Source organism: Scyliorhinus canicula, chromosome 10 (assembly GCF_902713615.1).
Source record: "Scyliorhinus canicula chromosome 10, sScyCan1.1, whole genome shotgun sequence".
NCBI classification, from domain to species: Eukaryota; Metazoa; Chordata; class Chondrichthyes; order Carcharhiniformes; family Scyliorhinidae; genus Scyliorhinus; species Scyliorhinus canicula.
The window spans coordinates 83750228-83775366 of NC_052155.1; the positions used below are offsets into that span (position 1 = coordinate 83750228).

The window sequence follows — 25139 nt, forward strand, 5'->3', positions numbered from 1 at the left end:
TGGCTGTGAGAAACATATTAGACAGAATACTGGGCACCAGCTTTACAACATCCAGGGCAAGGATGCATAGTCCTGTCTTTCAGAATCTGATAACTGCCATTAGTCCAGCTAACATGCTGAGCAGCAGACAAACAGTTTCCGGACCCAACAAATTAAAACAGTTGGAGTCGATCAGCAGGATTTTGTTTCTTCGAGTAGTAGCACTTAACAAGCATTCAGCCCATCTAGACAAAACACCATGCATGTGGCAATAGAAGGACTACACCAGGTAACAACCACTCAATAGCTGCAACCTTTATCAGTTCTCTCCTAGAATCAAGCATGAAGCAAGGTCACCTCAATCCCATGAGTCTTTTAGACCACAAGAGCAGCCACCCAACCCCCACAACATTGGCCTTCAGATTGCACAGAAAAGGAAAAGCACATTTGTCCATCCAAGGAAAATAGTGTAAGAAAGGGTAGGATGGCTAATGGCCATGTTTCAATTCATTGTAATAAAAATGTGCATTTATTTTGTGCTCAGTTTTCTTTGCAGTTTGCAAAAACTGGGGTAAAATAGGTCTGATGCGTTGAGCTTCCAGGATGAATTCTGCATGAGCAAGTTGGAATTCATCTGTCGATGAGGGAAATAGAATAATGGTAATGATGGTAGATATGGAAACAGATGAGGACATTTCATTGATATTGATTCTAGAAGTACCTTGTAGCAAACGCTGAGGAGTACTCTGTTATGATTCTCCTGCGTATTCTGCAGTGTACAGCAAGTTACCTATATATGGGTTGCATTTTCAGGGATGCATTACAGTCACAAAGGCACCAAAAATGCTCCTTTAAAAATCCTAAATAGCTCTCAAAGAATACAGACATATCCCCCATTTTAGCCCTCCTCAGCTTCCATTCCTGCACTCATTGATGGATTGTTATCCACAGTAGTAAGGCTTGTTAGTTGCATTCCATTTATTGCATTCTATATTTCAGGGAACAAAGCATCATGATAAAATTGGATGGTCCTTGCATGACATTTCATTTGTCATGCTGAAATGGATGATTTCTCTGCTCTTTTAAAAATGGTGTAAGCGAAGTGATGAATGCATGTCCAGATATTACACTTGGTGATATTACACAGGCATGAAATAAGCCAGTAACATAAAAGGTGTGTGCCACGGTACAGTTTACAGACCTGACTAAAATTGTCCCGGAAGCCGATCTTGGCTGCAGGTCATAATACAAATGCACAGTTTTCCATTAGCCTCTTTGCTTGTCACAGAATTTCTCACTGATCCTCATAAACTCGGCATAGGGATAATATGTTGTGGGGTGTACTGTCTCTGAATCCGTTTTACTCCTTTTGTATTCTCGATTACCCGTCCATTAAAATAGAAAACAAGTGAATTCCCATTGTAAATCCTATTACAGTACTGTGACTTGGCTTACTTTGGAGGTGGGGAAAATAAATTCCCTGTGGACTCATTGGCCCTCAGACTGTCAGGAGCCTGGTCTACTCTGGCCAGAGTAAAGCAAACAAAATGGTCCAAAAGTTCTCTTTTCATTCCAGCAATCAATTTTACAAAAATAAATCCCGAGTTATTTGTGTACTTAAATATTTTAATTACCTACCTGACTGCTCCACAGTGTTTTCCACTCACCTGGTTGAAACCTGGATGCAGATGGATCATGTTGGGTTTCTGACCCAATGCCACTTTTCAGGACTCTAATCTCCTGCCTGCACCTGAAACCCCCCCCCCCCCCCTCCTCACCCTTTGCAGTTAAAATTCCACCCCTAGTATCTCACTCAAACACAGGCACTATTTGAAGCATTCCTTACTCTGATTAAATGTAGAAATGTAGAAATAATAGGGCAGTAGCAATGAGGTACATCAACTGTCCAGAGATAAATTTGCAGAAGAAATCTCAGAGGGTCTGAGTTGATAAATAATGTCATAGAATAAAATATAAAATATAGAATAATGGATGTGGCTCTGGCCAAAGCACTGGAGCAAATAAACAACACGTATGTGGCAGAAAATATAGGAATAAACAAGTATAAAACAATTAGCTAAAACAAAAGAGGCAAAAAAGTCAAAATCATCTAATCAAATGTTTGTAGACATGTGCAGATTACAATGGAATTAATAATTTAGCTTGGATAATCGGGAAGGTGTTTGGTGCTTGGTAAAACAGCAAAGCAACTGTAGCAAATATTTAGGTTCTGAGCACAGTATTACATATTTGAAGAACATTCCCACGAGGAATAAAAGGAATGCATTCAGGTCATGGTTCCTTGGACTAACTGTGAGATTAACCTGAAAATAAGGACTAACAGAGCATATGACAAAGCTAAAACTAATGACACAATACAGTCTCAGAAGAAATAATATTCTATAAATAGAAATGAGGAATCTAAAAAGGAGTATGGAAAATAACTTTTCGCAACCATAAAGAAAATAGCAAAGATTTGTACAAATGCATTAGGAAAATGAGAATCAGTAAGGAGAGTGGGGCGCAATTGAAATCAGCATGTTGAGATTGTAATTGAAGTAAAAGAAATAGCATAGTTTCATGATGAAAACCTTCCTTCAGTACTTACAGAAGACAGTGCGGAGAAAGCCTTCAAAATCTATGGATTAAGAAGTATATGCACTTAAGGAACAGAGGGCACTTAAAACAGCTAAGTATCCCGGACTCGTTGGAATCTTGAGGGATGTTGGGGAGGAGTAACGGAAGGACCAATCGTGATTTTTGTAAAATAAAAGCAAAATACTGGAAATGTGAAATAAAATCAGAAAATGCTGGGAAAACTCAGCAGGTCTGGTCACTTATATGGAGACACAAATAGGGTTAATATTTCCAATATGACTTTCCTTTGGAACTGATTTTTCTAATTCATTATGAATTATACAGGGACTTTCCACAGTAGTTCTCTTATCACTTGCTGTAATGTCAGTGTAAGATCGGCAGAAAATCCTTTATCTGCGTATTCTGGGTTTCTGCTATAATTAAAGCAGCTGATCGAGAGAAATTCTAAGTGAGGATCAAAAGGAGTACAGCATAGAAAATGTTACACTACTGTCCAAAAATGGGGAATAATTCCCTCTCAGTTAGTGCCACTGATTGACCAACCATTTTTTCTAACTAATCAGAAGACTGGATAAGTTATCTTTCAATAATGACATGACTACAATGAAGGATAGGCTGTGCATTCTCACAGGTTCAACCTGAAGAAAACAGGTAGGTACATGCAATGGGCATGTTTAGAATGCATTTAAAAAGTACACAAGAAGCTTGATGTTGAGTTACCCTCATGTGGAATGCAAATTAGAGAACTGTAGAGGTCAGCAAGCCAAATTTGAAGTTCGCCTTATCATTCAACCATCGATTTTAATGGCTAGAAAATGGGCGCGATTCTCCGCAAATGCGGAGAGTCGTGAAGGCTGCCGTGAAACTGGCCGTGTTTCACGGCAGCCTCCGCGCCCCCTCCCGGGACCGATTCTGCTTCCCGTTCGGGGCTAGCAGCGGGGCCCCGTGAACCTCGGCATCGCAGGCTTAGCGAACTTTGCTAAGCCCGCGCGCCAAGGTTAACGGCGGCTGACGCAAACGATGATGTCAGCCGCGCATGCGCAGATTGGACGGCTCCAATCCGCGCATGCGTGGATGACGTCATCATGCATGTGCATGAAACCCGCGCATGCGCGGGCCATTATGCCCCTCAGCCGCCCCGCGGACTGATCCAGCGGGGCGGCGGAGGAACAAAGAGTGCGTGGGGTTCGGACCCGCTGCCAGCGATCGGTGCCCACCGATCACGGGCCCATGCCACCCTTGGCACGGCCGTGCCAATCGGTGGCATGGTTCTCCAGAACGGCACTTTGCGGCCGTTTTCACGAACTGTGAGAGCAGGTGTGTTGGAGTTCGTGAAAACGGCCGAAACGGCCTGGGAAATCGGCCCATCGGCTAGGGGAGAATCGCTGCTCGGCGTAAAAAACGGCAAGCAGCGATTTGTGCCGTGGGGAGGCCGTGGAGGGGGGGGGGGGGGGAATAGCGGGAGGTCGGGAAAAATGTCGGGAAGGCCCTCCCGCTATTCTCCGACCCGTCGTGGGGGGTGGAGAATCGTGCCCAATGTGTCAACATGTGAATTGGAAGACCTAATACCAATTCTCTGACCTATAGTTTGGGTGAACTCAATTGCACCAGCCTCCACACCCAATTCTCTGGTCTGTGCTCTGTTTTGCAGCAATGTCTTGCAATTTCAGGTTGTAGTTGTTTTGAAGCATTTACTCTTGCTTTTGATACTCATTTGCATACTCGTCATAGCAATAGAACAAAAGTGTCTGAAGTGTAGAAGAATTTTTGTTTAGACAGGCAGCATGGTCGGCACGGGCTTGGAGGGCCGCAGGGCCTGTTCCTGTGCTGTACTTTTCATTGTTCTTTGTTTGTTCTTTGTCCTGGTAGGATATATGATGCAATGGCTGTTAATTTGTTACACTGGTCTTTACAATACCTTTTACCAGTCAGAGGCAAAAGTTTTTGACTGAACTAATGTGGGTGTTGATCAGACTTTCCTAAGTACTGGCAGGTAAGCAGCTAGAGTTCCTCATTGTCTATGATCATGCAGAGGTGCATTTGTATTGATTCTGAAGTAGATGTTGAGATGAAATAGCATTGGTGAACAAAAATGATTCTGCAGCTGAATGTTTGTTTGATGGAGGTACAAGCTATCTCATAAGCCTGGTTGTGATGAAGATCTGCTGTTGTCTATTAGTTTTAGCTTATAAACCAAATCCTTGCACAATAAAATCCTTATAAATTGTCATCTTATTCAAATGCCACAACCATCAATGAACTGTACACTATGCCTTCTGCTTGTATCACTGAATCCTTGCATCCTGATACCTTTTTATTGATGCGTGCCACAGGACTGACTAGCATGTATTTAATTGTTGGTGCTTCAATCTCAGTATATGTATAATGAATAACACCTGAGATAGTGGAAAAGGCAGCAATAGAGTCAAAAGTACTCTACCTCTCTGTGGAAATGGATTTACCTGCTACTTTTTCTAAACAATGCAATAATCGCATCCTGCACATAACTGGGCAAGATTTTCTGATTTGTATTGGAAATCATTTCTGATAAGTAACTTACTTTTGGTGTACTGACTGCATATTAAATAAGATGTGCATCATTCTTTCTTTTTAGAAGTGTACACACAGCCATTGACATGTTTCCCAATTTGGGGGATTTGGATTCTTTTCAACAAATGTATAACCGAACAACCAATCAGGACACTTCCATAATCAAACTGAATCAGTTTTGAATCAGCATAGTGAATTTAAAAATATTTAGATAGCACACTTTTTAGACCCGTGACTTTCCAAAGTACTTTACAGCAGGAAGTACTTTTGGAGTGTAGTCATTGTTGTCATGTTCCCACAAACAGCAATGGGATAACTAATCAAGTAACTTGGTTTGAGGAATTGAGAAAGGAATAGCAGGGCACGCCAAAGAAAATCCCTGGTCTTCTTTAAATAGTGCAATAGGATCTTTTATGCACATTTTTTAGAGCACGGTGTTTTAGTTTAACAACTCATGATAGGTGACACTCCCTTAGTACTGCAGGGGCCTAGACTATGTAGATGGAATGAAATATTTCTGGAATAGGCCTGATACCATGACCATCTGATTCTGATTCAGAGGTGAGAGTGCTACCACTGTGCCAAGGCATTTAGTGTATGATATTTCTCATATAGTGAAAGAGGACATCTATTACTTTTATGCAACAGTGAACTGGAAACTAGTGAAGTCTAGTGAAGTATTCCACTGATATTTAGAAAGATCCCATGACACAGGAGTTTAATGCAGGTGTCCCTCAACTACATGATACTAAGAATGAAAGTACCATTCAAATGTTGCATTTTAGTATGGTGGAATAGTTGGTTTCCTCAAATCTGGTTGAACATATGACATTGTAAAAAAAAACTCTTCCACTTACAACTTGGATGATAACCAAGAAGTGCCATGTGCATGATCCATCTCAACCTCCTCCAGAGGTTCCCAGCAGCACAGATGCCAGTCTTCGGGTGACTCAATTCACTCCACATGATATCAAGTAGGCACTGGATACTGCAAAGGCTATGGGACCTGACAATATTCCAACAATAGCACTGAAGATTTGTGTCCCAGAACTAGCCGCACCCCTAGTCAAACTGTTCTTGTACAGATACAAAAAACTGGCCTTCACCTAGCAATGTGGTAAATTGCCCAGGTATGTCCTATCCACGACAAACAGGTATATCCAACACAGCCAATTACTACCCCATCATTGCACACTTGATTAATAGCAAAGTGATGAAAGGGTCATCTGTCAACAGTGCTATCAGGCGGCACTTACTCAACAATAACCTGCTTCTTGATTTTCAGTTTAGGTTCTGCCAGGGCCATTCAGCTGCTGTGCTCATTAGACTTGGTCCAAACATGGCCAAAAGAGCTGAACTCGAGAGGTGATAAGAGAACGATTGCTCTCGACATTAAGGCAGCACTTGACCAAGGGGAACATCAAAGAGTCCTAGCAAAATTGAAGTTAATGAGAATCATGGAAAAATTCTCCACTGATTGGAGTCACACCTAGCACAAAGGAAGATGGCTGTGATTGTTGGAGATCAAGTATCTTAGTCACGTGACATCAGTGCAGGAGTTCCTCAGGGGGGTGTCCTCGGCCCAACCACCTTCAGCTATTTCATCAATGACCTCCCTTCCATCATAAGGTCAGAAGTGAGATGTTGAGGATAATTTCACAATGTTAAGCACCATTCATGATCCCTCAGATACTGACAAATTCTATGTCCATATGTAGGAACACCTGGACAAATTTCAGGCTTGGGCTGCTGAGTGTCAAGTAACATTTGCGCCACAGAAGTGCCAGGTAATGATAATTTCCAACAAGAGAAAATGTAACCATCTTCGCTTGACATTTGATGGCATCACCATTGCAGGATTCTCCACAATCAACACACTGGGGATCACCATTGACCAGAATCTGAACTGGACCAGACATATAAATACTGTAGCTGCAAGAGCAGGTCATAGAGGCTGGGAAATCTGCAGGGAGTACTCACCTTCTGACTCCCCAAAGTCTGTCCACCATCTAAAAGGCACAAGTTAGGAGCATTAATGAATACTCTCCACTTGCCTGGTGAGGGTAGTTCCAACAACACTCAAGAAGATCGATAAAATCCAGGACAAAGCAGCCTGCTTGATTGGTGCCCCATTGACCACATTCAACATTCAAGACACACACCATCTTGACCATATCAACATTCCTTCACCATCGCAAGATCAAAATCCTGGAACTCCGTTTTTAATAGGACTGCAGCAGTTCAAGGACACCACCACCGTCTCAAGGGAATGGGTAATAAATTCAAGTATTGCCTGTGATGCCCATTATCATTGTTGTGAACTGTGCAAAGCTGATAGGTTAGAGCATGGGTTCTTCGTTGGACAAAGGCAGCAGATATATGAGAAAACCACCTGCAAGTTCCTCTCAACACACAAGCCATCCTGAAATTTTTGGACTATACCACCATTGGCCTAGTGGCCTTCTTAATTTTTAGGCAGTCTCTTGGGATGAAGGATGGCTTACTTCCACTCAGTTTCAATGGGTCCTGAGATGACTAATAAGTCCAATGTGCTATCTGCAGACTCTGCCACATTCAGGACAGGTGGTACTTGAAGGGTCAGGCTGATTAGTTGTCCTCACCAACATTTCAACCTAGCCTCTTGCATGTGTTGCTCGTTGTATTCTCTCTTTAATTGGCTCTGTTTATGGCAGTTAATATGGTCACCTTCCTTAATTCTAATTACGTTTGCTCAAGAGTCGGCAAGTATCTTTCGATACCGCCACAAGGTTCAAAACCAAATACTGATCAAAGACTCGATACACCAGTTAGTAAGTTTGAAATCAATGCTCATTTATTTACACACACAGTCAAATATACTCATGCACAAAACTCTACCAACTAAACAATCACTACTACTAAAGCCTGTACTTAGCTTTGGGCGCCCACTCAGTCAGAGGAACAATGGCAGCTGTCCGGTTCTGAGGCTGCTGGGGTCGAGCTGGTACGAAATAGCAGATAAGAGCGTCTGTCTCATAGCGTGCGTTGACTTTGGACTTACTTGTTCTGGTGCAGCTGCTAGGCAGGTCTCTCCTCGCTGAGAGCCAAGGCCAAGAGAGCGATTCTCTCTTGGGGGATCCTTCTTATACCCAAAAGGGGCTTCTCGCGTTTTTGGGCGGGCCTTGAACTTGGCCCCAATTAATTGGACCGCATCTTGATCATTCCTATCGATTTCCTCCAATAAAGGGGTGGGTTCCCTGATTGCTGGGCGGGTCCTAGATGGCCGTTGGCCTGCTTTGTTCTAGTCTCCTCTGGTGCTGGGGGGTCTGCCTTAGTATCGTTTACTTAAATGTTACTCTTTTGTCCCTGGAGATGGCTCATTGGTATGGTAGTGGCTTTGCAGTGTCGGTCTTGTTTGGGAGCTACGGCTCCAATCAACAGACAAACCTTGCACCTGCTTGCTTTCAAGTGAGCCTTGCCGGGGTGCTCCAGAGCATGACCCAGTCACTGAGGAGAAACGCTGTGGGTGTCTACACCATGGTGCAGACATTGGGGAACCGCCAGGGCTGGCAGAGCCAGATGACGCAAGGGGAGTAGGGGCAAAGTCCAGCTGCTCCTCCATCCCAAGGTGATCCCAGGGGCCTACGGGAACCAACCAGAAGGAGTGGACGCCTGGTGCCAACCCAGAGCCAACCTTTGTAGTAGCGACGTCAGCCACCAGCTCCCCAGAGTTCCCGCCCATCAATGACGCATCTCAGAGTCAGCCCTGGAACAGGGTGGCAGGGCAAGGCATGTGCCAGTGGGCCAGGGCCTTCCGGCCCCATGCCCCCAGAGGACGCCTGTCAGGATCATCGAAGGCCACGGGGCTCGGTAAGAAGCAGGCTGCCTCCACCTCTGATGTGGATCCTGGGGACATATCTAGGATGCAGCGGGAGAGAATGGAAGGCTGAGCAGATCGCAGACCAGAGGGCACTGGGGGAAGGGGGTGGTGGGGGTGAGGGTGGGAAAGAGGGTCAGGTGGGATGAGAGTGGATGAGATGGGGGGGGAAGGGTTGTGAGGGTTGAGGAAGGGGAGGCGGCACCATCAAGGGCTAGGGGTTGTTGAGGACATATATACAGCATTAAAAAACGTTGCCCCCAAGAAATATGATGGGCGCGATGCTCCGCTCCTCAGGCCGGGTGGGAGAATCGCGGGAGGGCCGCTCTAGCACCCCCCGCGATTCTCCCACAAACCCCCGCCCCAAAATGGCGTGTGAATCGTGGGTCGCCGCGATTCTCCGGCCTGGTTGCACCGAGCGGCTTGCTGTTCCCGACCTGTTCACGCCGGCGGCGACCACACCTGGTCGCTGCCGGCGTGAAGATAGCGCAAAAGGTAAGTTTGGGGCCTGTGGGGGGCGGAGAGGGGATCGAGCACCACGGCCGTGCTCGGGAGGGGACTGGTCTGCGATCAGTGCCGTCGGGCCGACGTCTCCAAGAGACACACTCTTTCCCCTCTGCCGCCCTGTAAGATCAAGCCGCCACGTCTTGCGGGGCAGCGGAGGGGAAGATGGCAACCGTGCAAGCGCGGGCTGGCGCCGGCCAACCTGCGCATGCGTGGCTGACGTCATTTGGCGCCGCCGGCCGCATCATTATCGGCGCGCCGCCTTGACACCAGCGTCAAGGCCTGGCGGCCGAGTTTCACGAAACGCCGCTCCTAGCCCCCCGGGGGGGGAAAATAGGGGGTGAGGAGCGGCCTCCGGCGCCGTTGTGAAACACTCCGGGCGATTCCGCCCGATGACTCTGGCATTTTATTCTGCAATGCGGGCCGACCTCCAATCCCTTGCCCCTGCGCTCTGGGCATGGTGGTCCTGGATTTTCCCCCAACTTATATAAATACAAAGATAAAAACTAAGGTATACCATGTTACAAAGGCCAGCAGCAGGCTGGAAAATTGGGAAACTTTCAAACATAAACAAAGGGATACTACAACAGCATAAAATGAGTGAAGGTACGTTACGAAAGATAACTAGCACAAACATTAAAAAAAGCGAAAGCTTCTCTAAGTACATAAAATGGTAAGAAGTCTTACAACACCAGGTTAAAGTCCAACAAGTTTCTTTCAAATCACTAGCTTTCGGAGCACTGCTCCTTCCTCAGGTGCATTCACAACCTGGTATTGTAAGTCTTCTTACTGTGCTCACCTCAGTCCAACGCTGGCATATCCGCATCATACATAAAATGGAAGAGAGTCACTAAGGTGAATGTTGGTCCCTTAGAAGATGGAGAGTCAATATTGGGACACATAGAAATGATAGAGATGCTAAATCAAGACTTTGCCTCAGTTTCCACAGTGGAGACAATAGTACCATCCCTATAGGAACATGTAATTCAAGGGTATAAAAAGGCTGGAACTGAGAACAATCAGCGTCAATAGGGAAACACTCTACAAACCATTTGGAGTGGCAGCCGACAAGTCCCCACGGCCTGATGACCTCAGTCCAGGGTGTTCAAGGAAGTGGCAGTGGAGCTTGTGGATCGATTGATATAACGTTCCAAAATTCCCTGGACACGGGGAAGATTCTAGTGGATTGCCAAAATGTTCATGCTTATTCAAAAGTGAGGGAGGCAGAATGTGGGAAATTTCAGACCAGTTAGTTTAACATCTGTTATTGGGAAATTGTTAGAATCAATTATCAAGGACGTAATATCAGGATATTTGGAAATCCAAAGCACTATCCATCAGAGTCAGCTTGGTTTTATGAAGAGCAATTCAAGTTTGACTAATTTGCTAGAGTTCTTCAAAGATGCAACAAGCAAAGTGGATAATGGGGGTCCTGTAGATGTAGTATATCTGGACTTCCGGAAGGCATTTGATAAGGTACCGCACAGAAGATTAATTCACTAGGTGAGATCACATGGGAATAGGGGTAACTTATTAGCTTGGATAGAAGACTGGCTGTCAGACAGGAGACAGAGAGTTGGGATAAAGGAGTCTTTTCCAGGATGTAACTAACAGTGTACAGTCTTTGGGCCCCATCTATTTACAATCTATCTTAATAACTTGGTGTGGTGATGTTGGCTTTGGACTGGGGTGGGCACAATAGGAAGTCTTACAACACCAGGTTAAAGTTCAACAGGTGTATTTGGAATCACTAGCTTTCGGAGCATAGCTCCTTCATCAGGTGAGTGTGAATTGTCTCAAGCCAAGTCAGTTGGTGGGATTTTCAAGCCCAGGTCAGATGGTGGGGGGTTAAATGTAGTGAGACATGAATCCAAGGTCCCAGTTGAGGCCATACTCATGCGTGCAGAACTTGGCTATCAGTTTCTACCCGGCGATTCTGCGTTGCCGTGCTTACCCGAAGATCAGAAGCTGAATGCCCTTGACTGCTGAAGTGTTCCTCGACTGGAAAGGAACATTTCTGCCTGGTGATTGTCGCGCGATGTCCGTTCATCCGTTGTTGCAGCGTCTGTATGGGCTCGCCAATACACCATGCCTCGGGACATCCTTTCCTGCACCATATAAGGTAGACAATGTTGGCTGAGTTGCACGAGTATGTACCGCGTACCTGGTGGGTGGTGTTCTCACGTGTAATGGTGGTATCCATGTCGATGATCTTACATGTCTTGCAGAGGTTGGCGTTACAGGGTTGTGTGGTGTCGTAGTCGCTGTTCTCCTGAAGGCTGGGTAGTTTGCTGCAAACAATGGTCTGTTTGAGGTTGCGAGGTTGTTGAAGAAAAGTAGTGGGGGTGTGGGGATGACCTTGGAAAGATGTTCGTCTTCATCGATGACGTGTTGAAGGGTCCGAAGAAGATGTTGTAGTTTCTCCGCTCCACGGAAGTACTGGATGACGAAGGTTGTGTCCTATCTTTGTCTTCTGAGGAGGTTGGCAAGGACTCACCTGATGAAGGAGGCCCCTAACTGCATGCCCTTTGGGCATGATGGTGCGCACAAGTGCCATTCCGTATGGTCCCCTTTTGTGGGGACCAGTGCTGAATGGAGCTCTCCCAAGGCCTCTGAGGCGAAGGGGATGAATCCCAAAGCCTCAGGTACCGCGGAAAGCTGCAGAGTTGAGAGTGACTTACTGTCTTGCTCTAATATGCAGATTTGCCAAAAAGTAATCCTGCCCACAATAGGGGGATCATGTTGGATCTCACGAGGCGTTTCGAGCCAGGTAGATCCTGGGAGCGGGTACTGGCTTTTATCGGCCACCTGCGCCACGGTGAGCTGCTTTTCGAGCACAGCATGGCTGTTGGATCTCACCGCTGTGCTCATTCTCCTAGTTATATATTCCAAAGGGAATGTCTGCCATTGCACCTACGTATGACAGCAACAGTTTGTGCAGAAGCCTTCAAGTCAGAACCAAGGCCATCAGCATATACCAAGCCATTCCCTGTAGACTTTTGCAGCTCAGAGGAATTCTGGAAAGTACCAAATTAGAGGAATAGCCAGGAGAAATCAATCAACAACTAACCTGAGAGTAGATGATTTTTTAAAAAGTGGCATTGTGATTCGCATTGCTGCCTCACAGTGCCAGAAACCTGGGTTCAATTCCGGCCTTGGGAGACCGTCTGTGTGGAGTTTGTACGTTCTCCACGTGTTGGCGTGAGGTTCCTCTGGGTGCTCCAGTTTCCTCCCACAGTCCAAAGATGTGCAGGTTAGGTGGATTGTCCCTTAGTGTCCAGGGATGTGTAGGTTATGGGAATAGGACAGGGTGGATAGGGGAGTGTACATGGATAGTATGCTCTTTTGGAGGGTCGGTGCAGACTTGATATCCTTTGCACTGTTGGGATTCTATGATGGTGGCCAGGATTGAGGTTTGGCTGTGGGAATATAGATCATTCCTGCAGCTGAATGCATGTTTATTATTAAAAGATAGTGGCAGATTGATGTAATAATCTGGCTACTCTGACATGGATGCCCAATACACATGTTTTAATACCCTCAACATCATGGCGCCTGATGAGACTTGAATAGAAATATACGCGTGTATGTGAAGTATATTTTGGACCTCTATGGCCAAATAATGGGTATTTTGTACAAAAAAAAAATTGAATTCCTATTTCAGTGGTATGGTGGACACAAAGGACATGGTAGATCGTCAATAGATCGCCCATTGGCTTTTTGAAATATGAATTCCCCATTCAGCATGCAGTGCCTCACCCAATAAATAGAAAATATATGGCGAGAGCTTAAAACCCACTGTTCCAACCTGGACCAGCATCTTCATCGGAGCCCGAGCTTGGACACGTGTTGTAAGCCGTAGCAGCAGTCTTTTTCATTACTGCAATAAAGGGGTTTGTTATTGGAAGATTGGCCTTGGCGTAGTTATTCCCATCGGAGGAACATTCTGATTAAATTCTTTAATGAAATGTGTACCCTCACACGTAGTTTTCTTTTGTCAGTTATTTGGACTGTAATTGATTAATTATAAATAATAGATTCCCTCCAAAGCAGAAGGAGGCCAATCAGCCCATCAAGTCGACATCAATCCTCTGAAAGAACACCCTACCTAGGGCCATGCCCCGCCTTATCCCCGTAACTTCGCCAAACCTTTTTTTGGACACTAAGGGGCAATTTTCCTTTAGAATGGCCAATCCGCCTAACCTGCACATCTTTGGACTGTGGGAGGACACCCAAAGGAAACACAGGCAAGCATGGGCGAATGTGAAAACTCCACATTGATAATCACCCAAGGTTGGAATGGAACCTGGGTCCTTGGCACTGTGAGGCAGCAGTGCGAACCACTGTACCACCATGCCACCAGTGGTAGAAAGTTCTTTAGAGTGATCATTAGTTGGTGAGTGTAAAAACAACCAAAATATGTTCCACAAGTATTTGCATTCCCATATTTACATTGCTTCGATTTTGTTCAAATAAACATCTGACAGTGTAGCAGTGGTAATCTTAATGCACATTTAATTTTGTAATTTCACAAGTGGTTTAAGGTAAAAACATTATCATACCCCTTTCACTGAACACAAATACTGAAAAACAAAGTTATTGCTATTTTAAAAATCCTTCCAGTATTTAACAAATTTTTTCTTTTATTTATTACACAACTGCATCCAAATCATGCAGTCCCAGGATTTCTGAGTACTAAATTCTGTTATATACCCATTTACATCAAAAGTCAGTAACGGTTTTTGTAAGTACAGGACTCTGGTGTTAGCATCCTCTAACTATAGAATTGTTCACTCTCAAATCTTTTGCACTTCAATAACCCACTTAAAGTTGCTGCACAGAGATATCTGGTGGATTGAGCTTCACTGCCTCTTCATCTTTTGAACTAATGTATTCTTGATCACCGTTTAATGAAACTATATACCACATGGAGTTTCCACATTAGATAAGCAATGTGAGTCTCTCATCAAGCAAGTAGCTGTAGCTGTTAGTAATCTTTCAGATTCAGAGTTTGAGACTAGCAGGCTTCCTGATTTAAATAAACCCTTTTTAACTATAAAAAATTGACATGACATGATTGCTAAAAAAAAAACATTTTAAATTTTTATGTTGCTAAGTATTGTAGTTGCTGTGAAAAAGCAAAACATGCATTGAAAATATAAAACATTAACTGGTCACTGAGGGGATCCAATTTACAGCCTGTGGAGACAACTCACATGGCTCACTGACACTGGCATTATCAGGTTTGTGGAGGGCACTCACCACAGCTAAATGCCATAAGGCAACAGAGATTTTCTACTGATGCAAATAAAGATATTTATTCCTCAACCACAATTTAATCTACAGTCAACCCCTGTTTACTACTTATTTGTATCCACAGATAGTCTATGCTTGGAAACAGAAGACATTTCTCACTTTACTAAAGAATGTAATTATTAACCCTCTTTTGTAAGGGCCACGAAGAGTCCACACCCAGTTGGTTGAAAACAAAAACTTACTTTATTTTACACTTTATTATATACAGCTTCAGTAGTTCCCTACTGGTCTTCTCTAGTCAGTGCCTTACTGGCCGACTTGATTTATACAAAGTGAACATTGTTAAAGGTCCCCGGCCCACTTATAGAGGGAGCTCGTATTCTGCAACCTATAAGGATAACTAATCACCTCTTCCCCGTAGGGCCCGTCTGGGTGATAACATCCCTCCCATCCAAAATCCAAAGAATTCTCTGAAGTCCATGGCGAAGGATGGCATCAGACCTCCAGGTTCTGGATTGGGCAGCGTGTATCTAGAAGGTGAATTCAGACACAATGAAATGAAAAATGAAATGAAAATCGCTTATTGTCACGAGTAGGCTTCAATGAAGTGACTGTGAAAAGCCCGTAGTCGCCACATTCCGGCGCCTGTCCGAGGAGGCTGTTACGGGAATCGAACCGCGCTGCTGGCCTGCCTTGGTCTGCTTTCAAAGCTAGCGATTTAGCCCAGTGTGCTAAATAGCCCCATCGCACGGTAGCAATTCCCGAGACTGTGGATCTGAGGGTTTCCCATCGGACACCTCTTGCGTTTCCATCTCCGAGCCTGAGTCGACGACCTTAGTCATCTTGGCGTCTTAACCCCCTTGGGGTTCCGTTCTGGCCTGATCAGGCAGTAGTTACGGTTTTCGAAGAAGGTTCCGAGGACAAAGAGCTTTCTGATGTAGTCGCCTGGATCTAATGCGGTCATGGTACTTTCGCATAATACAGTCCTGGGCTTTCACCTGGTGATAGATCGACGAAGGATATTGCTGGAGATCCACTGAGCACCATCAGCAAAGTTTTGAACAAGCACAGAGTCACCTGGTACAAAATGTCTGGAAGGTCAAGATTGAATGGGCAACACTCTTGGTGTTCCTGGTTGCGGTGGACTTTCACACCTATGTCTGGAAAAATCATGCTGAGGTGGTTGCAAAGTCTCCGGCCCATTAGTAGCTCCACGGGGGCTACCCCAGTCACTTCATGCAAAGTGGTCCTGTAGCAAATCAACAAACTAGCCAGCCTGGTATCCCATCCTCATTGCCAGTTTTGTAAGGGCCACAAAGAGTCCACACCGAGTTGGCCAAAAGCAAAAACTTATTTTATTTTACAATTATTATTATGTACACTTCCAGTAGTTCCCGACTGAGTCTTCTTTAGTCGCTGTCTTACTGGCCGGCTCTATTTATACAAAGCGAATATTGTTAAAAGGTTATAGGGAGAACAGGGCGCGATTCTCCGCTGCCCACGACGGGACGGAGAATAGCGGGAGGCCCTTCCCGACAATTTTCATGGCCTCCCGCTATTCTCCCCTCCCTCTGGCCGCCCCCGACACGAATCGCTGCTCGCCGTTTTTTACGGCGAACAGCGATTCTCCGCAGGCCGATGGGCCGAATACCGCGGAGTTTACGGCCGTTTTCACGGCCGCGATCACACCTGCTTTCAGCGTCCGTGAAAACGGCCGCAAAGTGCCCGTCCCGGACAACCATGGCACCGATTGACACAGCCGTGGTGGTGGCATGGGCCTGCGATCGGTGGGCACCGATCACGGGCAGTGGGTCCGATACCCACATAATTTTTTGTTCTTCCGCCGCCCCGCATGATCAGTCCGCGGGGCGCTGAGGGGCATGACGGCCCGCGCATGCGCGGGTTTGATGCGTCTGCGTGATGATGTCATCCGTGCATGCGCGGGTCGGAGTCGTCCAACCCACGCATGCGCCGCTGACGTCATCATGCGCATCAGCCGGCGTGATGCTTGGCGCGCGGACTTAGCGACGGTCGCTAAGCCCGCAATGCCGTGCTTCACGGGGCCCCGCTGCTAGCCCCGCCCGGGGGGGGGGGGGGGAATCAGGTCCCGGGAGGGGACGCGGAGGCTGCCGTGAAACACAGCCAGTTTCACGGCAGCCTTTACGACTCGCCGCATTTGCGGAGAATCGCGCCCTGTATTCTGCAAGATCTATGGGGTAGTTAATCATCCCTACCCATAACACCCATGTAGGTTATGACACCCTAGAAAGACAGAAACACCAATGTGCATGGAAATAAATAGAGAACTATCACACTTTTGTTTATTCACAAATACTGTGAAATTAGTCCTATTTTATGAATCACTTCAATTCCACTCCAACAAGAAAAGGTCATTAGATTGCTAGTATATTAGAAATGTTGAATTTGGCTGGGAGTCACAGGTCGCAGCACTGTTTGAAAAATCACACTCCAGCAAGTAGTGTGTTTCAATCGTTTAGTTGGGTTCTTTGGCGGAGGCAGGGAAAAAGGCTCATGTACTTTAAGGGCTGCAAATACATGTCTCCTTCTGAATCAATCATGACTCAACTACGTATATGTTATAAAGGTTCAACAGGGATGTATCTTGGGAGAAATCACAAGCACAATTTCCAAAGATCTATTTCTTGTGAACATCATTTCCAGCTGAGAGTGTCAGATCATAGAATCATCCCACATATCAGCTGCAACACTTGTGTGTAATTAGCCCATGAGGTAGTGCAGATGTTTCGCCCAGAAAGGGACAGAAAAGATTCTATTTTAATCCATAAAGTTCATTTCTGTGAGTTATTGTGTGGCCTTTCATGAAGGTTCTGTCTTCTCAACCTTGCCTCTCCCCTGAGGTGTGGCGATCCTGTGGCAACACTATTGGACCTAGTTTAAGCCCGTTTAAAATTGGACATCCTAAATCAAAGAATTGAGCACATTAAATTAAATTAAATTACAGTCAGCTCCAGAAAATGGGCCTGTTGGAATTTGGACTTGGCCAAGTTTGAATATATAGACTTCAGTCAGGCTGCCTGGGCATGTCTGGACCTGCTCTGTCAATCATAGAATCATAGAATTTACAATCATAGAATCATACAATCATAGAATCGCCCATCAAGAGATCATCGCACCTGATTGATATGCACCAGTTTATTTTCCACAACCTAGATTGAGTCAGACTCATGGATGCCCTGAGTTCCCGTCATTATCTTATTTGGTAAGGGGGTACTTGCAGACCACACTACCAGAGATGAATACCTGGGGCGGGCCCAGGTGTCCTGTCAACAGGTCATTATCCAGACCATTGGGTGCTGAGACCCCCTCCCGAGGCCTCATTGGCAGGAGGCCAGGGGAAGTGGCAAATGGGCCCTAAGGAAAGTGGGTTAAAAATAGATACCCGGGGCACATCGGCAGCGAAGACTCGGCATGGGAGGTGGCCTTGACCATCCGAAGAACTAACCAAGAAGGAAGGAATGATGGAGATGCCGGCGAGACCCACCTTCATGACGACAGACCAGAGGGACTCAGGAAGCAGACGCACCCTTCAATTAAGCCATCTTTGCAGATAGTATAACCGATCTTGGATGTTTCTAGTATACATATTTGGGTTAAATTTGTGAGTTTAATAAAGATTGTTGAATTTACATTTGTGTTTGTCCATTTTTCTCCTCGCTATTAAAGATACCCAGGTAAAACCTTTAAGTAAACTGGTCAAAAGTGAGCTGATCGAAAGTATCGGAATTGGACTGATACAACAATCTTCAGGTTGCATCACCACCAGCCAGCTCCCCCAAAGGGAAAAGCAGCCTATGGTCATCTGGGACTGTGGCGACTTTACTTACTTTATTGTGTGGGAGCTGCACTTGGCAACAGAAGCAAAATATCAAAGTTGTTGATGGTGCAATGGGTTAGAAAAGAGAGAAGTAAACATGACAGGTGGATTGGGGGAGGGAGGTGGGGGGGGGGGGGGGGGGCTAGTTACATTTGGGTCTCCACGAGAGCAAATCCCACTTAATGGCAATGGAGACAGGTTCCCTGTCCAATTAAGGATAGTGGCCAGGCTTTCAAGACCAAATGGATAATCAGGGGTAGGAGGAGCAGGAGGTTCTGATGGAAGGCAAGTCAATATGGAACCGCCCACTCACCAATGTCTTTAAAACCTTAACAAAAAGGTGATTCCTGCAGCCAAGGTTTAACGGGAGGTGGGTGGGGGGTCCTAACATCCTGTCCAGGGTTTCTGTCAGTTGTGGTCCAGAGTGATAACATTCTGTACTCTGAGTCAGTAGTTTGTCAGTTCAGTCCCACCCCAGACACCTGATCACAAAAAAAAATCAAGGCTGACATTCAGTGCAGTATTGTGGGGGTGCTGCATTGTTAGAAGTGCAGTATTATGGATGACAGGCCCTGCCTGCCATCTTAGATGGACACAAAGATTCCATAGGCATTATTTCATAAAGGAGCTGAGAAACTATCCCTCGTGTCCTCAAAAAATATAACACCGATAATCTAGCTATAAACACACTGATATTTGTGAATACCTGATATGTGCAAATTTGTTGCTCTATTTCCTACTTTATAACAGTGACTAAACTCCGAAGTCAGAATTTTACGTTGCTCGAGCAGGTGTGCACACTAGCCAGAAATCTGTGAAATCGCGCAAAATATCATCCTGCACTCACGCAATCGTTTGGTCGGCGGGAGCACACATGAGTCGGAAGTGTACCTGCTGACAATCAGCAGGCAATTTATCTCATTAAGGGGCAACTGAGAACAATTTGATGTGGCACGTCTGCTTTAATGGTACATGGGGGGTGAATTGGTTAAGTTGATCTCTATATTTTAGCTTCAAGCTTGATCCAGGGTGGGATGAACTGTCCAGGCTCAAATAAATTTTGAAAGGTACCTGGGGACTGAGCATTGTGTTTGAATGTGCTGCTGAGACACTCTTTGCTTAGTTTTTCCATTGAAATTTATTTTTTTAATAGGTCCGTAGCTCCCTGAAACAGGTCCGCAGTGGCAGTTCCCTTGAGGGACACATTAGAAATGCCAGCCAGCAACTTCCTTTTTCTCAGTGCCCGTCCTCTTCCTGCCATCCCTGGTAGCACTGTGTCTCTTCCAATGTGTGTTTCATGTTAGCTGCTCATTAATTGGCCAGTCAGCGTGAAATCACGCTCCGGGGCTAACTGCAGCCAGAAGTACCCGCTTCCAGACCTGCCAAGTGCTCATTTCCAATGGGTGAAAAATTTAGGCCCAAAAGTACTTTGGTGTCTGTAAATGCTTTGGGACATCCTGAGGTCAGGATTCTACAGAAATGCAAGCCTTTTCTTTTCCTGATCACGACCTATAATGAAACCTTTCAATCAAGATGTTCAATGAATAGCCTCCCCATAGTCAACATTCACAAAAATGAACTCTTTGGTGGGTATTGGGGATAGAAAAGGAATAAAAGCTGCTGTTTAGAACTCATTTGCCAGACTAGAGAATCGCACCAGATATTTAAATTTCCCTCTACTTTCGAAAATAAGGAAAAGTTATCTGGAGTCTTGCAATTACATAGAATTGCAATGAATTTATAATGCAGTAACAAATAATTGGGCTGGAATTTACAGGGGGCAGCAGGGTCATTCATCACTTTACAGCATAAATGTCAGAGATGAATCATCCCCCACTTGGCTGGCTTGTTCCACAGAAATTTAACAGCCATTAGGCCATTGATTTGCTTGAGGCGGGACTATCCCATTGGGTATGTAATCCATCTCCGAGAACTGAAAAACAATCAAATGGCCGGCAGCTGTCCGATCCCAGCAGTATTACTGGGAGTAATGGCCACTGTCAGTCCCAATGAAGGCATTTTAGTGATGGAGCCCTGATTTTAATGTAAGTCCGGGTCTCACTGGGGTCAGGGTGCCAGGCGCAAGGAATGGGGAAATGGGAGAGGTATGGGGACTGGGGTGTATAGGAAGGGCGGGAGGGGAAACACAAGGGTGCAAAGACTTTGGGGGGGGGGCCTTCGATGGGCATAGGGAGCCCATGTATGTAGCACCCCACCCCCCCTCCTCACGCCCCCCTCCACCCAGTCATTACAGACTACCAGTTTGACTAGTGAGACCTGCTGATTGTGCAGTTGGCCTCCCTTGCTATGGGTATAATCCCTGATGTAATGGGAGGAGGCACTTCAGTGACCATTAATTGGTGACTTCAGGAACCCAATGGGTCCATGGGCGGGAGGGCCTCCTAATTCCTCCCCTGTGATGGAGAAATTGCAGTGGAGGAGGGGGCTGGTAGGTACTTGGAACTCTATTTTACAGCATTCCCCCCACGCCTGCCATTCTGAACCCAGGTACATAAAATCCAGCCCGTTTAGCCAAATCAACCATAATCTTTATTCTCAACTCAAGACTCATCTTGTCCTACTTCAATCAGCCAATGGTTACTATATTGTAACATAGTTTGATATTGATTAGAGGCATTAGCATCTTTGCAAAATTGTAAAAATATTCAGTCCTCAGAAAAATAAAGCATGATTCAGTTTTGGTTGGAGTTATCACTATGGTGCAAACTCTTAGCATCAATCCCAAGACATTACTGCAGGTTTCCCTCTGTGCAATGTCTTAGGCCCAACCTATTTTAGCTGCTTTGACAAAGACATTCCCTCCATCATAACACCAGAGTGGGGATATTTACTGATGATTGCAGTGTTCGGTTCTATATGCAAGTCCACAAATGATGAAGCAATTTATGCTTTTGCATGTAGCAAAACCAGGACAACATTCAGTTTTTGGCTGATAACTCCATTATCAGCACACCGTGGCTGAGGTATGCACCATGTGCAAGATGCACTGCAGCAACTTCCAGCTTCTCTGACAACATCTTCCAAACTTACACCCTCTGCCGCCTAGAAGAATAAGAACAGCAGGCGCCAGGGAATAGCACCACATGTAAATTTGCTTGCAAGACACAAAACCAATCTGACTACATCACCATTTTTTTCATCAGAGCTGATTAAAATCTTTTCTAACAGAACTGTGGGTGTACCCACACCACGTGGACTCAAGTGGTTCAAGAAGGTGAAACACCACCACTCAAGGGCAATTATGAATTGGTAATGAATGCTGATCTTGTCTGTGATAACCACGTTCTTTGAATGAATTTTTAAAAAATTCTTTGTTGTAAACAATGCAATGCTGATAGGTAAGAACATGAGTTTTGAAGAAGAAACCAGTTACAGTCAATCTCAATTCTTCAGACTTTTGCTGATGTTTCTTCACTTTAATATTCAATACATACGAACAGACCTGAACTTTTCTTGTCAAAACTGAAATTTAAAGCTGGCAATCGGTCAACACAACACTTCCATTTTTAAGAAACATTTGCTTCCAAACTGCCATAATTTGTATTTCATATTAAAAAATAATCAATTAGTACAAATGGGACTGCACTAAAGAATGTTGTGAGTCAGTCATCTATACTTACCCTGGCTTCTTGACGTTTTTCCTTTCTATCATTAATCAATTTCCAATGTTCTTCCTCCACATGTGACTTCCTTTTCATAGCTATTTCAACTTCTGCCTTCAATTTAGCAATATAGTTTACAGCATTCTTTTCTTTGGACTCTGCAGCTTCCAGAATTGGCCTTGAAAGAATAGATACAAAAATTTAATTAAGGTCAAGAAGTTGATCTCCACAGAATAGTTTACGGCACAGAAAGAGGCCATTTGATCCATTGAGTCTATTCTGCTTTTCTGTAAGTTTGCCACAAAATCATGACAGAGAGTACCTTAAAGAAATGGGTGTTTATAAATGGGTGTGTATATAAATATCTGTAGTGAGAGTACCTTTAAGAAATGCATGTTTATTACTGCAGTGATGTCAGAGAGTGGGTGGAGCTGGACTGTCTGTCAGTTTTTTTACTTTTGTTTTAGGCTGTTTGCTACTGGGTGTGTTTTAGTTTCATTTTCAGCACTGGATAGCTGCAGTCACAGCCAGAAGGAGTATTAGAGTATCTCTCTGTAATCTAAAGACTGTAAATCGATCCTGGTGATTTAAAACTGATAACAGTAGTGACTTTAGCCTGATGTGCTTCTGGTAAATGGTGTTTTAAGTCTTATGGAAGTTAAAAGGAAAGCTTAAAGGATTACTTCGTGTGGTATTCTTTGGGGGTTGTATTTGAATTAATGGTTGCTAAGATTTTCACTGTATGTTTTTAAAAGGCTAACTTGAGTTCATAGAATAAACATTGTTTTGCTTCAAAAACTACTTTTCAATTTATGCTGTACCACTCCTGTAGACTGGGCCGTGTGCTCCCCATACCACAATCTATTAAAAGTTGTGGGTCAGGTAAACGCCATGATACACTTTGAGGTTCTCTAAACTCTGGCCCATAACAAATTGGGGGCTCATCCGGGATCAAAGTCTATCTATTGGATTGGCTTTGTGAACTTAGACAGTGAGGGGTGAGCATATTGTGGTTGCTTTTCAGGTGTGGTATTTTAGTTTAAGTAGGGAGTGTGTTGTGGACAATGGCTCCTTCAGGGGCTCTGATGTTTTTGGGGGTGGAGACAGTCACACGCAGTACCTTACGGACAGAGACTAAAAGCAGACTGTTAGATTTGGCAAAAACATTGCAGTTAACATTACCTGACAAAATGTGAAAAGATGAGGTAATTATGGTGGTGGCTAAGCATTTAAAGTTACCTGAGATACAGTTTAACTCATTGGAAATAGCAAAAAATTTAGTTACAAATGGGCCGCTCCAAAATGACGCTGGTAATCTAGTGATGGGAGACAAGGAAATAGCTGAGGAACTTAATAAGTACTTTGCGTCAGTCTTCACAGTAGAAGACATGAGTAATATCCCAACAATTCAGGAAAGTCAGGGGGCAGAGTTGAATATGGTTGCCATCACAAAGGAGAAAGTGCTAGAGAAACTAAAAGGTCTGAAAATTGATAAATCTCCGGGCCCAGATGGGCTACATCCTAGAGTTCTAATGGAGATAGCTGAAGAAATAGTGGAGGCGTTAGTTATGATCTTTCAAAAGTCACTGGAATCAGGGAAAGTCCCAGAGGATTGGAAAATCGCTGTTGTAACCCCCCTGTTCAAGAAGGGAACAAAAAAAAAGATGGAAAATTATAGGCCAATTAGCCTAACCTCGGTTGTTGGCAAAATTCTAGAATCCATCGTTAAGGATGAGATTTCTAAATTCTTGGAAGTGCAGGGTCGAATTAGGACAAGTCAGCATGGATTTAGTAAGGGGAGGTCGTGCCTGACAAACCTGTTAGAGTTCTTTGAAGAGATAACAAATAGGTTAGACCAAGGAGAGCCAATGGATGTTATCTATCTTGACTTCCAAAAGGCCTTTGACAAGGTGCCTCACGGGAGACTGCTGAGTAAAATAAGGGCCAATGGTATTCGAGGCAAGGTACTAACATGGATTGACGATTGGCTGTCAGACAGAAGGCAGAGAGTTGGGATAAAAGGTTCTTTTTCGGAATGGCAACCGGTGACAAGTGGTGTCCCGCAGGGTTCAGTGTTGGGGCCACAGCTGTTCTCTTTATATATTAACGATCTAGATGACGGGACTGGGGGCATTCTGGCCAAGTTTGCCGATGATACAACGGTAGGTGGAGGGGCAGGTAGTATTGAGGAGGTGGGGAGGCTGCAGAAAGATTTAAACAGTTTAGGAGAATGGTCCAAGAAGTGGCTGATGAAATTCAACGTGGGCAAGTGCGAGGTCTTGCACATTGGAAAAAAGAATAGAGGCATGGACTATTTTCTAAACGGTGACAAAATTCATAATGCTAAAGTGCAAAGGGACTTGGGAGTCCTAGTCCAGGATTCTCTAAAGGTAAACTTGCAGGTTGAGTCCGTAATTAAGAAAGCAAATGTAATGTTGTCATTTATCTCAAGAGGCTTGGAATATAAAAGCAGGGATGTACTTCTGAGGCTTTATAAAGCACTAGTTAGGCCCCATTTAGAATACTGTGAGCAATTTTGGGCCCCACACCTCAGGAAGGACATACTGGCACTGGAGCGGGTCCAGCGGAAATTCACACGGATGATCCCAGGAATGGTAGGCCTAACATACGATGAACATCTGAGGATCGTGGGATTATATTCATTGGAGTTTAGGAGGTTGAGGGGAGATCTAATAGAAACTTACAAGATAATGAATTGCTTGGATAGGATGGACGTAGGGAAGTTGTTTCCATTAGCAGGGGAGACTAGGACGCGGGGGCACAGCCTTAGAATAAAAGGGAGTCACTTTAGAACAGAGATGAGGAGAAATTTCTTCAGCCAGAGAGTGGTAGGTCTGTGGAATTCATTGCCACAGAGGGCGGCGGAGGCCGGGACGTTGAGTGTCTTTAAGACAGA

At 44.8% G+C, this 25139-nt stretch overlaps 1 protein-coding gene across 6 annotated transcripts in view; it reads right to left on the reverse strand.

Annotated features, from left to right (window-relative positions):
- LOC119972486 (coiled-coil domain-containing protein 178) overlaps positions 1-25139 on the reverse strand; it is a 479785-nt gene that overhangs the window by 255591 nt on the left and 199055 nt on the right. For 5 of the 6 annotated variants that reach the window (XM_038809253.1, XM_038809254.1, XM_038809255.1 and 2 more), the window contains one exon: positions 22241-22400. In XM_038809253.1, coding sequence (XP_038665181.1) covers positions 22241-22400 — 160 coding nt within the window. Of the gene's footprint in view, positions 1-15042; positions 15274-22240; positions 22401-25139 lie in introns of those variants that run through there. The other variant, XM_038809256.1, reaches the window with a different exon arrangement.